The sequence below is a fragment of the Xenopus laevis genome, chromosome 3S (genome assembly GCF_017654675.1).
Source record: "Xenopus laevis strain J_2021 chromosome 3S, Xenopus_laevis_v10.1, whole genome shotgun sequence".
NCBI classification, from domain to species: Eukaryota; Metazoa; Chordata; class Amphibia; order Anura; family Pipidae; genus Xenopus; species Xenopus laevis.
Genome location: NC_054376.1, coordinates 37,326,574 through 37,341,624, shown reverse-complemented (window position 1 = coordinate 37,341,624; position 15,051 = coordinate 37,326,574). Strand labels below are relative to the sequence as shown.

At 40.4% G+C, this 15,051-nt stretch overlaps 1 protein-coding gene across 3 annotated transcripts in view; it reads right to left on the bottom strand.

Moving 5' to 3' along the window:
• Positions 1 to 15,051, bottom strand: part of megf11.S (multiple EGF-like-domains 11 S homeolog) — a 219,190-nt gene that overhangs the window by 17,888 nt on the left and 186,251 nt on the right. For 2 of the 3 annotated variants that reach the window (XM_041588193.1, XM_041588194.1), the window contains exons 15-18: positions 11,293 to 11,427; positions 9,291 to 9,419; positions 6,511 to 6,639; positions 1,223 to 1,351 (exon numbers count right to left, since the gene is read on the bottom strand). In XM_041588193.1, the coding sequence (XP_041444127.1) occupies positions 1,223 to 1,351; positions 6,511 to 6,639; positions 9,291 to 9,419; positions 11,293 to 11,427 (522 nt within the window). The remainder of the gene's footprint in view (positions 1 to 1,222; positions 1,352 to 6,510; positions 6,640 to 9,290; positions 9,420 to 11,292; positions 11,428 to 15,051) is intronic. The other variant, XM_018255246.2, reaches the window with a different exon arrangement.

Below are 15,051 nucleotides of genomic sequence, written 5' to 3'. Positions count from 1 at the left end.
AAAGTTTCCTTGTGAGGAAACTTTGGCGACTTTGGAAAACTAATCGTGCCGAGTGCAATCCCGCCGGCGATTTGCATTTTAGCCCTAAGGGTCAGGGCACAAAGGCAGATTCAGGGAGATTAGTCGCCCAGCGTTGAAGCTCCTCTTCTTTGGGGCGACTAATTTCCCCGAACTACCTCCCCTGCCTTTCCGGCTAAAATGTAAATCACCGGCGGGATGGCACTTAGCGCAATTCGTTTTACGAAGTCGCCCGAAGTTTCCTCGTGAGGCAAGGTCAGAAAACGAATCTCGCTGAGTGCCATCCTGCCGGCGGGAAGGCAGGGGAGGCAGTTCAGGGAGATTAGTCGCCCCGAAGAAGAGGAGATTTGTCTCCGGGCGACTAATATCCCCGATTCTGCCTGTGTGCCCCGACCCTAAGTCTATTGGAAAATCATGTAAACATTAAATAAACCCAATAAGCTAGTTTTGCTTCGAATAAGGATTCATTATATCCTAGTTTATATCAGGTACAAGGTGTTGTTTTATTATTACTGAGAAAAAGGAAATCGTTTTTAAAAATGTGGATTATTTGGATAAAATGGAGTCTATGGGAGATCCCGTATCTGTATCTTATCCAAAATTGGCCTCCATTGCCCTGCATGACACTTGCTAGTTCGAGACAGTGGTATAACTAGATGTTACAGCCTTAGGGCACCAAGGCAAATTAATTTTATGGCCTGTCCAAAACAGCCTGAGGTTTACCTGTTTCTTTCACACATATATACAGTATTTACATTGCTAATATTAACAAATCATGGCCCATCTGCAGCTGCAGGGTCTGCTTCCTCTATCATAATCATCTGGTACCCCCACATACCCCCGGCTCCTGGGTACAACTCCCAGAGCAACAAGACATGACATTTCATCTTTATCTTTGCTCACCAGGTACAGAGGAATGGGAACTGAATTCGCTGTTCTAGAAAAACACAACATTATAGATTTCTATTTGCTAGATACAGATAAGCAGTTTTATTGCAGGTGGCAGCCTCCAAGTGCCCTTTGGCACGTCTGCTTTAGGAAAAGGGCCAACACTGTGGCATGTGCTGTTTTTTCTCCGTGGTTGTTATTCCATTTTAGATTTAAACACTATATCCTGGAGTGAAGGGGACAACAGAAAAAGTACTAGACCTCATTCTCCCCAATCTTTACACTTCAAACTGTACAGCAGGTGCAGAAATCTTACTTTGCTCACAATGATTCCCTGTGAATCCTGTTCTGCATGTGCATTGCCCATTGATGTGATCACAGTCGGCTCCATTGTGGCACTGGCAGACATTGGCACAGTCCTTTCCATAAAATGCTGATGGACACCCTGTAAAGACAGGCCACATTCACATGGCCAATGATAAAATACATTTTCCCATTTTAGTTGTTTACATATGAAAATAACAGGGTAACATGCAACTATCCAGGGCTTGGCAGGTGCTGGGAGTTGTAGCTTAGATATACTAAATATATGTATAGCTGGGGATAAAGCAAAGAAAAATAGATTTTATCAGTTTCTCTAATTTTCTTCTTCCAGTAGAGATACACCGATCCATTCATACCAACACCAACAAAATAACCATGTCACACAGGCTGATATGGAGTGTGGTTTACATTGACTGCAGAAATGCACCTATGCATTCATTACAGTGAGGATATTCAGCCAGCCCACTGAAAATCCAGTATGTCCCGTTCACATTTTGAATGACTAAATCAATTAAAACAATCAGAAGTGAATAAGTGATGAGCAAATATTTTCACCATGCATGGTTTTGCAGTGAATCTCATCATTTCGCTGCTGGTGCAAAGATTTGTAGAACGCCACCAAAAATTAACCACATGGTTTAATGTATTTTAGCATGCGACAAAAATGTAGCAGGGAAGACAAAAAAGTTGCAGTAGACAAAAAGTCAACATAGACGTTAATGTAATTTGCTACAAAAAAGTTGCTGCGATAAAAAGGTCACCCATAGACATTGTGTGGTGTGAATCACTAACAATCAGTCATATGTGTCATTAGCTTAAATCACTACATACAGTCAGATAACAGAAGAAGGAGGAGGAAAAAGAATAACCCTACAGCAACTGCTTCTAACAGTTGGTCTGATTGTTGGCGAGTTCTTTCTGCTTTGCCTATATTGCTTCTAATTATTGCGGATTATTCTATTTGCGTTTTATTGAGTATGTTTAAACACAGCATGCTGAATTTTCTTGCACTGGACACGTGTTCAACTATAAATAGAATGGAGGGTTACCTTTGGAACAGAAAAAAAACGCACTTTGTTGCGTTAAAAAGCGCGTTTAAACACAATATACCTTTATACTGAGCATGAGTTTTAAAAAGACCCATGTGTAAGAGCTCTGAGCAAAGGAAGTGCACATGGGCTTAATCTTTGCTGTTAATTATTGCATTCACAATGTTTAATTTGGTTGCAACAATTAAAACCCAATGGCCTAGAGTCATTGGCTGGTGGTGTGCACACATAGTAAAGAAAATCTGGTAAGTCCTGCCTTGTGTCCACCCCAAATTCATGCAAGTAATATTAGTATAGGTGGAGTATAAAAAAAAGATTTAGGGAATCTTAGCCTTTCCAATAAGAGACCTGCTATATAAATAGAGAGATATAGGGGCAAATTCACTAATCTCCCCAGCAACACAGCGAAGTTGCGTTTGCGTTACTGCGCCAATCGAAGCGAAGTTGTGCTAGTGTTGGCTAATTTGCATACGGCGGGAACTTAAAGTTGAATGGACGTTTATGTTGCAGCAAATACATTACATTACACAAGCCTGAGAAATCTTAATAAAATAAAAGAAAGTTATTATATTGCCCTACACATGAGCCCAGTGTATAGTTTATGTGCCATATTTTAGGAAATGTAGGGGGGAGGCCAGTTACCCCAAAAATAATCTATGCTCTTTTTCATCGTATCACCCTGATGTTTCAGCTATTTTTTTAGGAACTCATATCTACTCTATTGCACTTCACCTGGTCTGAGGTGGCGAAGGCAAGTCTGGCGCAAGAGGTAACGTTCAGTAAAATCTGCATCTTAGTGAATTTGCGTATTTGTGTACATTCGCCAGAGCGCAAATTCGCCAGGTGTTAGGGAGCGAAGTACCACTAGAGTCTATCTCCTTCGCTAGCGAAGTTACGCCAGCGACTGTTAGTAAATCGGCGAAGTACTGAAATGACGTCACGCTGGTGAATTTTTGCCCGCATTTGTCACTTCGCCCCATAGTCCCATAGAGAGAAAGAGAGAGCTGAGAAAAGTTTGTGGTGCTCTCAGGCCAAGTGTCCTTGGCTGGTTATTTTCTTTTGTAATATGTAATAGGTTTGCACACTCAAGAAAAAAAATCAATCATGACCCCAGGTGGTATCAGAAAAATCTTTTTACTATTAAAAATATCATTTGGCAATTACAATAGCGTTTACAAAGAAATAAGCGTACATGACAATGATATACATACCACCCAAAGGTTTTGCTATTAAGCAGAGGGAGAGCAACAAGGAGCGGATACACCTGCCACCAATGAGAATAACCCCAACGTTTCGGCACAACGGCCTTAGTCAAGGGGATTCACAAAGATTCACAAAGTCCGTTGTGCTGAAACGTTGGGGTTATTCTCATAATTGTCATGTATGCTTATTTCTTTATAAACGCTATTGTAATTACCAAATGATATTTTTAATAGTAAAAAGAGTTTTCTGATACCACCTGGGTTCTTTTTTCTTGAGTGTGCAAACCTATTACATATTACAAGTGATATTGTGGTTGCTCTGTGTAGGGGTGACTCTAGGATTTCTTGCACCTCTACATATATTTATATATTTTGCTGAAAATTTAACCGATGAGTGTGCCCTCCATTTACCTATATTTCTGGTTATTTTCTTTCAAAAGAATAAGCGCACTCCAGGGCATGGCATTTTTGCTAACCTATTTGCCTACTGAACCGCCTTAGATATTTGAGGTTTCCTTATACATTTTTTTTCTTGCATGCTAATTAGTAAATGTATACGCTAACACGTGGCTTGAGGGGCCTTTGCTGTATCACACTGTGACACCAGGTGCTACCAGAAAACTTGACCTTCAAGCTAGCAGAATGAAAGGAGACTGACGTTGCGTAGGTAGCTTCTTGTTGACACAAATGGGAAAAAAATTTGGCTACAATGGACAGATGGTCCAAGGTTTAAAAGTACTAGAGCCTACTGGGTTTTTTCCCGGTACTCTGGTGGGCAAGTCGGAACCTGGGCCTTTGTATGGCACATTAGCTAAAATGGTTGGTGGTGCCAACACCTCATTTTTCAAAATACTCATTACATTTACATAAACAACTATATTTTTATTTAGGTTTACAAACAATGGATGGATGTACTGTTTATGACTTTTTAATGATCAAGCCAACTTTAATTTACATAAATGTATAAAAAAATCTATTTTTCCTTCTTTTATTCTACTTTTTATAGTCACTTAGACTATAAACTCTATAGGGCAGGGACCTTGGCACTTAAACTTGAATGTAGCTGTGTTTTGTTTGCTCTGCTCATGTAATTGTGTGCTGTATTATGCTGCATATTCTAGTAGAGCTATATAAATAACAATACACAGACATGGTGGAAGTATAAAATGCAGAACTTGCAAATCTGAGAACTGGACTATGAACATATTGCAGTATATGTGTATGTGCTCATAGGGTAAAGTGGCTCATAGACCAGAAGAGGGCAGTCAATCATATGACAAGTTGCTGGGCCAGCACAGACAAGCACTACGTATGGCAGATATGCTCTGTCCTTATTGGAAAAGAGTCTTGTCGTCAGACGGCTGCTTGCAAGCACTTAGGGGGTTGTTTAACAAAGCTCAAACTTTAAAGTAATGCAAATTTTTTGAAACTCTAATAAATTTGATTTTATTCACAATTCAAATGGTATGTTATTTATGCAAAATCCAAACGTCTAACATTCGATCAAATAGTCCCGAATTGAATTGAATTTGAATCGAGTTTCCCTCCAAAAAAAATCCAAAAAACTCGGCAGGCAACATTTTTTTGGACACGAGACAATTTTCTATGGGGAGTTATTTTCAAAGTGAAACTTGGCAAAAATGTGGCTCTCACTACTATTAACATCTTCAAATAGTTCAAGGAACCTTTGCCATTGACGTCTACGTGAACTCGCCAGGTTGTAGGTGGAGAATAGTCGAATTAGAACTGTTTCCAGGGTCGAGGTCTGATAAATTCGAGTTGGAGGTTTTAAATTCGAATTTGGGAGTTTTGACCAGAAAAAAATGTACCATTCAAACCTTAGCAAATCTGCCCCTTAGACATCAGGAAATGAAAAGGTCACTTTGTTTACATATCTCCTTGCCTTCATAGGAATCACCCATCTGAAAGAACCATTTATTTTGTATACCTACAAAACACTGCTGAATATATCTGTCGCTTATAAAATACAAGCATGCACAGTGTCTCACATTTATTGATGCAATTTAACCACTATACAAATCACATTAGTGGAGCCTTACAAGGCATTTTAACACAACACACCACAATGCAGTCTCCCCCCAGTCTGCCTACCTTATGTTAAAGCCACTCCCTCCTGACGTGTTTCTGATGAAGCGCCCATTAGCGTGAAACGCGTCAGGAGGGAGTGGCTTTAACATAAGGTAGGCAGACTGGGGGGAGACTGCATTGTGGTGTGTTGTGTTAAAATGCCTTGTACTAATGAGACACTAATGAGACACTGTGCATGCTTGTATTATATAAGTTACATGAGGTATTGGACCTGTGCACAGTTCCCACTGAAAGATAGCATACACTCCTAAATTATATCAATATATCTGTCACCCTCGCCTTTTGTCTCTTTTCCTTATGGATTGCAAGCTCTTCAGGACAGGGCCTCAATTTGTGTATTAAACCGTCCATGTTATGTATTAAAGTATTTGTATTTACGTTGTTAGAGCCTAGTCCCCCCACACTCAGGAACTTCCCCTCAGCCTCCGTCCTTCCAACGTTCAGCAAACCAACCCCCAACTGTCACCTCTGTTCCACCTTTCATTCGCCCTGCTCCGCACCTTTCTTCTTTCTCTCTTTCTCCTGCTGACGCTGTCCCTGCTGCTTCTAGATCGGTAACTAAGCACAGGGATGTAATTAGATGTAGAAGGACAATAAACATAGGGTCCCAGCTCACACCTCTGACCTCTCTACTGTCGCTTCCTAGAAATGGGCCCCTTCTGCCTACACCTAATTCCTGCCCTGATTTTTGTATGTGTTTATGTTTTGTAAAGCACTTTGTACAGATGCGATGCTTTACAAAGTAATACATACAACTGAACATAATGTGACCAGTGCCATAAACAATAGATTATGTCCTCAACAATGAACATGGTAGCTGGATTGCCATCACACATACACAAAGATGTTTTTGTGGTGGATGAACCTGTTAGAATGGAATGGGGAGAAGGGGGTTCAGAGAGGCTCTTGCCCCATCTTACTCTGTGTGCAGAACAATCCAGTCCAACCAGGGGTGCACTTGCATTCTCCATCGTAAGCGCTGCACTCAGCTTCATTGTGGCAATTACAGGTGTGGGTACAGTCTGGACCCCAAAGGCCAAAGGGGCATTCTAAAAAAATATAAATAAATAACATAAGGAGACTTAAGGATAACACAAATAAAGAAATGTACAAAATGAACAGATGTGTGCACCTGCCACCAAACAGGGCTACTTTCTTCAACTCATTTAAAAACCCCACTAATGAGTCAAGTTGAACTGCAATGAGCACCCACCTACATAAATATAGGTTTATATAGGTAAGTTTTCCTGTCGTCATGCAGTGAAATGCACCAAAAGAGCCACAGCACAATTAGTAATGCCCATATGTAAGAGATTTAAAATTTCAGATATTTCTAACTACTACATGTGCATTAATTATAGTTTTCCTATAATGCTCAGCAAGGTGTGAGCAGTTTCCCTAAGAGTGTATAAATCTTTATATTTTGTGTATGCACACAATTTCTTTGTTGATTTTTCTCAAGTTCTACATGTAAATATATCTGACACATTCACGGAGGCCAACCCTTTATTTTGATTTTTTATATTTTGCCCCTGAGGAAGACCATTTTTGTCTAAACGCATTGGGGTAATGTCATTTATTTTGGTATGATTTTTGTATATTCTTTTTGATGTAATGAATATTTTGATCCAGAGTGTGCAATCCTTCGTTTGATTTTTTGGTTATTCTAATTTTGGAGACTCACCTGGGGAGCCTCCTTTGGATTTGCACCTCACACTCACTTACTGGGTGTGCGCCTCCTAACTTCATATTTCTACATTCATGGAGGCAGCAGAACAATATCTATATGAAAGAAAATGTACATCTAAGCAACTTTCCAATAGACATTAAATATTTTCAATGCTACAGAAAGCAGTATCCGTCTGTATTTCCTCCTCACGGCTTGCCTTACTAAAGAAATGTAGCAGGAGTCAGCTATTATTTACAAGACAAGACTTAATTTCAGGCCTGAATTTGTGGCGAGGCCACAAAGGTCCTGGCCTAGGGCAGAAAAATGTTAGGAATGGTATCGTAGTCCCGGACTGGCAATCTGTGGGTTCTGGCAAATACCAGAGGGGCTGCTGTAAGATGCCATAGACAGTCAGTATTTAGTGGGCTGGTTGAGGACTATTTGGGCCTCTATGTAATTGGAATGGCAGGGTCTATTTTGACTCCCAGTCCAGACCTGAGTCCAACCTCATTCACAGCTCCCCAGTGCTCTGGTCCATGCATGCGTGCGCTTGTGGTAGGGGAAGGGGGTTGCGCACGCAAAGGTGGACACCCATTGGTTGTGTGGGCGAGAGTATACAAGGAATGATGGCTCGTCGGCTCAGGTTGTGTACAGGTTGGGCAAAGGGCGGGTTAAGGTCAGGTGCAGTTTGACTTTTTGTCAACCCACATATCACTTCTTTTTTGATAAATGTGTCAGTTGGTTAAAACACTTTCAAGTCTGGACTAGGATTTAAAGGAACAGTTCAGTATTAAAATAAAAACTGGGTAAATAGATTGGCTGTGCAAAATTAAAAAATTTTCTAATATAGTTAGTTAGCCAAGAATGTAATGTATAAATGCTGGAGTGACTGGATGTGTAACATAATAGCCAGAACACTACTTCCTGCTTTTCAGCTCTCTAACTCTGAGTTAGTCAGTGGCTTGAAGGGGAGGCCACATTTGACATAACTGTTCAGTGAGTTTGCAATTGATCCTCAGCATTCAGCTCAGATTCGAAATCAACAGTTATTACCCATGTGGCCCCCCTCAAGTCACTGATTGGTTACTGCCTGGAAACCAAGAGAGCTGAAAAGCAGGAAGTAGTGTTCTGGCTATTATATTAGACATCCAGTCACTCCAGCCTTTATACATTACATTTTTGGCTAACTAACTATATTAGAAACATTTTTTATTTTGCACAGCCTATTTACCTAGTTTTTCTCTTTATACTGAACAATTCCTTTAAAAGTGGCCCTGGCCAACCTCGGAATATTGATATATACATGCTGCAAATCCATGGAAAGTAATGTTATGCTAGCTTTGTTTTATGTTTCTGTTTTTCTTTTTTCTGTTCTATGTTTCTGTTTTCTTTTTTCTTCAAATGTATCATATCTTATATGGCTTGCATTTTCTTAACATTGATGACTACTACATGGACTTATCTGGTCCATTGTTGTACGACATGCTTGCAAACAAACTTTCAATAAAAACAATTTAAGAAAAAAAAAAAAAAGTGGCCCTGGCATTTCAGACACACACAAGCCTACACAGCCCCCCCCCCAGCAGCCCAATAAATAGTGACTGTCTATGGTAACTTACAGCAGCCCCTCTGGCATTTGCCAGAACCCACAGATTGCCCGTCCGGGCCGGAACACTTTCCTTGTTGTCAGAAAATGATCAAGCTGTAGGGAATCCATCTGAATTCCCCAGTTCAGTGTTAAATAAATCTGCTGCAGAGTTTCAATGTTATGAGTAGTCAGAACAAGCGGTGGGGAGAACAATTGCCGATTTCAATAACAATTACATTTATAGATATGTTTAAAATCATTGAAAACTTTAGTTAATGTCAATTGGAAGGTTAAATCATGGGTAAAAAATTAATTAGAAATGAACAAGTTGCTATTTTATTAAGTTGTAAATATCAAGCCAGTCTAACGTTTTCTTTTTTTTTGTTTTTGCTATTTTGTTGATGAATCAAGGTCTCGGCTATTTCCAGCTGAATAATACTCACCATCCGAACAGTCAATGCCAATCCAACCTGGGTAGCATAGACATGATCCATCTACAGGGTTACAGGTTGCATTGTTGCTGCAGGAGCAGATTTCTGAACAGCCCTTTCCAAACCTTCCACTGGGGCAAACTGCAAAGAAGCAGAAGGCACAACTCTCATTCTGTAATTCTTCACTTGCTTTACATTAAAAATGATAGATGCAGAGAGCTGTTCTAGTAATATGTAAAGGTCATCTTCACTGGAATTTTTGCTGGATGAAAATTTGTATTTATCGTTAAAGGATATTATATATTAAACCAAAAAACTAATGAATATAAAATTGCTTTCATGTTTTAGTAAGTACTTGAGCTTCCAGTTTTCAAGATACTACCAGTTTTTAAATGAATATAATGAAACTGAAACAACAGCGCCACCTGCTGGTTGGAAGTTAGCAAGAAAGGAATATCTAGTTATGCTGCTCTGCTTGGAAAATGAACTAATCAGAGAAGACGCAAGTAGAATATTTGAAGAGAGTCCCACAGACACCATGTTTATTGCAGGTGGGGCACTTACCCCTTTTATTTTAACCACCTGTGTATCATATTTCTCACCCTCCCTTCAAATATTCGACTACAGTTTAATTGACGTGTGCCGACCGTCTATGGAGATCTGCACCACCAGGCAGGAGAGTCATAGGAAAGGTGAAGAGGTGCAATTTATTCTATTATTGGATATCTAATCAGAAAAGAGTCATCTGATGGTAACATGCTAGTTATAAACTGAGCAACACCAAAAACGTACATTTTCTCAAGAAATTAATTTCAGTCGATTGAAGCTGGTACGGTTGTTACAAATTCATTACATTAGCAGTATAAAACAGAATATATAAATAAATAAATTGAGCAATGAGCAATTTTATATGACTTTGTTTTGAGGCTTTACATTTCCTTTTTTTGCAGGGTTGCCAGGCTTGCATGACATTATAAAATGTAATAAATGTATAATGTAAATGTAAAATGTCTAACACGGTGATGACATGGGACAATCACATTGATTTGGGGCTACTAACTGTTAAGGCACATCTCACATTTGGAGCAGGTACTCTCTCTCTCTCAACCTCCTCTCAGTGAATCAGATGGTCACAATGAGTTCTTGGATTATTTATGACAATTATTTCTGAATTATAACTTCACATACGGCCACAGACTGCAGTGTGTAAAGAATGGTGGAAGATTGGCCCACAGCGCTATACTATTCTTTCTATGCAGCTGTTTAGCGGTACAAGCACACAAGCTGGGTGTCAAATATATTTATTTTTATATTTACACACACACATATATATTTGTCTGGATGATGTTTCTCAGGGTAATTACACAGAAGGTGCAGGATAAAATTTTATATTGGAAAAAACACAATCCCAAAAGAAAACATCACAAAAATGCCACTGTGATAGCAGTTTATCTGTGCATGGATCGTCAAATCATACAGACACCATAATCCGCAAGCAGGGTGACAGCTTTCTGTATCCAAGACATCTGCACCCCCCCCCCTCCTTCCAATCAATCTGATAAGCACTTCTCTCCCCCTGTAAAAGCTTTCTCTAGTTTGATTTTGTCTTCTAAGGAAACAGGGATCTCAGTAATGAGGCAATGCCTGGGAGCAGTGATAAAGCTTCCTTTCTGTATCGTCTGAATCATTGGATTGTCCTATCCGCATTCTTATGCAAGCTGAGCAGGCAGCAACACACAGGAAAAGCCTGGGAGAAAGATGCATTTACATTTGATCACTTAATATTAGAGTAAATTTAGACTACTCTGAGCACCAAGGAAAGTATTCAGTTATTTAGAGAATGTATGCTGGCCCACTTGTCCTATCTATTACTAAAAAATATGTAATATATGAGTAGGAGTCAGATTTAACCCATCTTACTCTCATTCCTCTTTTGAGCATAAAACAAGCTACATGCATAAAATTTTTAATTTTAATGTCATTAAAAATTGACAAGATCATGAAATAATTTTACCTTGATTGCACAGAGGGCTAAAAAATCCTGGCAAGCAGTCACAGTGGCCAGTGATATGGTGACATGGTCCACTGAAGTGAACACACTGGGGGCACGTCTGACTACAGTGATGTCCATACAATCCAGGAGCACAAACTACAATGAAACAAAGTGGTGAGGGAACTCTGTAGTAAGCAAGAACTGTGTCATAAGGAACAGATACTCAGGAACTGTGCCATAAAGAACCAAAAAATCTGCAGTTGTGCTGAGAGAAAAGATACACAAAGTTATAACAAAACAATATTCTGGCACTTCTGCTAAGGGTAAGAGAGTCATTCTGTAGGGAATGAAAACTAGAACAGTGCTTAAAAAAAAGGTTGCGGGGGACAAGGGATGCTGTGCTGTAACAAACTGGAAGTGCTCTTAAAAGAAGGGACACACTTGGAAACAATTTGGCAACATCGACCATCTATTTTCCCTACAGATAAATGTTTTTTGCTCAGCATGCTGTCGGGAGCACTGCAAACAATATCTGCTCCTATATTGTCTGTGCACAAGCCCAAATATCACAAAGCAGCCAGTAAATGAATAGATACCAACAGGGGGTTTTCCACTAGAGGGTCATGAATTCGGGGACCTTGTACCAGCCACTAACAACAAGATATTTGCCAGTTCTTGGCTTGAAGTGCATGCAAGACCAATAATGTAGTGAACAGCACCTTTTAGTAGCGTTAAAAAGCCTTTATTTAAATATGGCTCAGACCAATCATAGCAACGTTTCAAGCTGCTTTTTAAAGCCGGGGAGCGGCTTGAAACGTTATGTTTGGTCTGAGCCATATTTAAATAAAGGCTTTTTAACTCTACTAACAGGTGCTGTTCACTACATTATTGGATGTTCTACAGTGACTGGTGGTCACAATAGAACGTGCACCTTTATACCAGAGGAGTATTGTACTGACACAGATCCAATGAATAAATGAAGTGCATGCAAGGCCCTGCTCTGACAGAAAGGTGTATTAATACTTACAATTATTTAAATAACTCAATTAAACTGTCTGTGCAAGTCAGGGCACTGGATCTGTGCTGTATGGAACAAAGAGTACACACTGCACTTAAATACGTGAAATGTGTTAAAAGGAAAAGAGGCACACATGAGTTGTGCAACAACAAATTCCAACAACATAGGGAGCTGTGCCCAGTGTCGGACTGGGACACCAGGGGCCCACCCAAAAACCTTTGACCAGGGGCCCACCAAGTAACCTTAGACCAGGGGCCCACTCTCTGTACTATTATTCTTCAGATCCTCACTCAATTTCTATTCTCCTAGTCTCTTTTCTTTATATACTATAATTTATTATTCCATCTATTAAGCCACTTAGTTCTCATAGAAATAGGGAATGGCCATGAAATAGGCCAAAAGTTTAGCTACATGAGGGCCCACTGACTTCTGGGCCCACCGGGACTTTTCCTGGTATCCCGGTGGGCCAGTCCGACACTGGCTGTGCCACAAATAGAGAAACAAGTGTTAAAGGGGACATCAACCCAAAAATAAAATTTTGCCTGAAGAAATAAAAATGTAACTATAAGCAACTGTCCAATCTATATTTGTTACATCTTATTACATTATTTGTAAATGTAATTGCTACTGAAAACAGTATTTGCTCATTCCTTTTTGTTCTCTGGGTCTGCCTCTTAAAATAATGCAGCAAAAAACAGTCCATTAATCAGCTGGCTTCTGCTACATTCAGGGCCGCCATTAGAAATCATGGGGTGCCGTACAACAACATTTTTAGGGCCCCCTGCGCCCCGCCCACCCCGGCCCCCAAGCCCTACCCCAGATCCCACCCACTCCACACCACAGTTAAAAGACCACATAGACATCAGTGCTAAAAAATTTAACCACCCCCCCACACAAGTTATAAAAAGCTATTGATGGTCAGACCCCCTTATAAGTTAAAAAACACTGTGGTGCCAGGCCCCCCCATCATTTTTTTAAAAATTGGTGGTCAGGGCCCTCCTACAAGTTAAAAAAAATAATTGGTGATCAGGGCCCCCCTATAAGTTAAAAAAAAACATTGGTGCCAGGGCCCCTCATAAAAGTTTTTTTTTAAAAAAAACATTGGTGGCAGAGCCCACCTGAAAAGTAAAAAAAGGCCTAGCCCCCCCCCCCACAAGTTATAAAGAACCATTGGTAATCAGGGGCCCCCCTGCAAGTAAAAAAAATTGGCCAGATCCCCCCAAATTTTTTAAAAAATTGCTTGCCAGGGTTTTGTGTCTAAGGGGGGGGGCCCGGCCATGCTTCACTTACTTGATTACCCGGGCCCCCCTGCTTTCAGCGTGCTGCACAGCAGCTCTGTGCACTGAAGCTTTTCTTCTATTAAGATTTCCTGTACCCTCATGGTCCTTTAAGAATAAGTCCTGGTAAATCTGCATTGGGATTGGATGCCCTTATCCAATACCTGTAAAGCTTTACCGGGACTTAAAGGACCATGAGGGTACAGGAAATCTTAATAGAAGAAAAGCTGACAGTTGACAGAACTGCTGCGCAGCACGCTGAAAGCAAGGGGGCCCGGCTAACCAAGTAATTGAAGCATGGCTAGGCCCCCCCTTAAACACAAAACCCTGGCAAAATTGCTTGCCAGGGTTTTGTGTTTAAGGGGGGGCCTAGCCATGCTTCAATTACTTGGTTAGCCGGGCCCCCTTGCTTTCAGCGTGCTGCGCAGCAGCTCTGTCAACTGTCAGCTTTTCTTCTATTAAGATTTCCTGTATCCTCATGGTCCTTTAAGTCCCGGTAAAGCTTTACAGGTATTGGATAAGGGCATCCAATCCCAATGCAGATTTACCAGGACTTATTCTTAAAGGACCATGAGGGTACAGGAAATCTTAATAGAAGAAAAGCTTCAGTGCACAGAGCTGCTGTGCAGCACGCTGAAAGCAGGGGGGCCCGAGTAATCAAGTAAGTGAAGCATGGCCGGGCCCCCCCCCTTAGACACAAAACCCTGGCAAGCAATTTTTAAAAAAATTTGGGGGGATCTGGCCAATTTTTTTGAAGGGGGGCCTGTGAAGAAAAATTGGTACTGAATAACAAAGGTAGGATGAGAAGCACAGGGACTCCGGAAGGACAGAGCTTGGGAGATCTACACTGAACGTAGGAGGACATTTTTATTGAGGGACATCAGGAATGTTGCCCCAAGGGCCAGAGAGGCACAGAGACACCAATATATTTACCGCTTGTAAAAGGGGAGTCACTGAGACAAACAATGCTTTTTGCAGTGAATTATTAATAAACAAGCAGCAGTAAGGAAAGGAGGGAGGAATATGTGCAGATTGTATGTAAGTATGTAATGGTTGTGGTTTAGGGAGAACTAAGCAACAATCTGGACATCAAATCAGCTATTCAAGGGAGGTTGCATATCCGGCACAGAGCAAAGTAATGCAAAATAATTAGTTTCATTGGAATTGGAACAAGATTGGGTTTGAAACAAGTATGGTATGAAATCATTTTTCTTTAACAATAGGCAAGAAAAAAAAGGGGAACATTTCCATCCCACAGAAGCTGCAGTTTTCTACAGATCCTGAACTTTATTGTAACTACGGTGAAGTACGAATTGGATTACTCATAAATATTACAATGAAACCCTGCCTGGCTTTATGTTGCGCTGCATGGAATGGTATCAATCTGAATGAAATTATAGCACTCTGCATGTTGTTAGTTCACTTTGCATATCATTACACTGATTTTTGAAGAAAATGACAGTGACTGGTTTAGCTAGGAGGTTT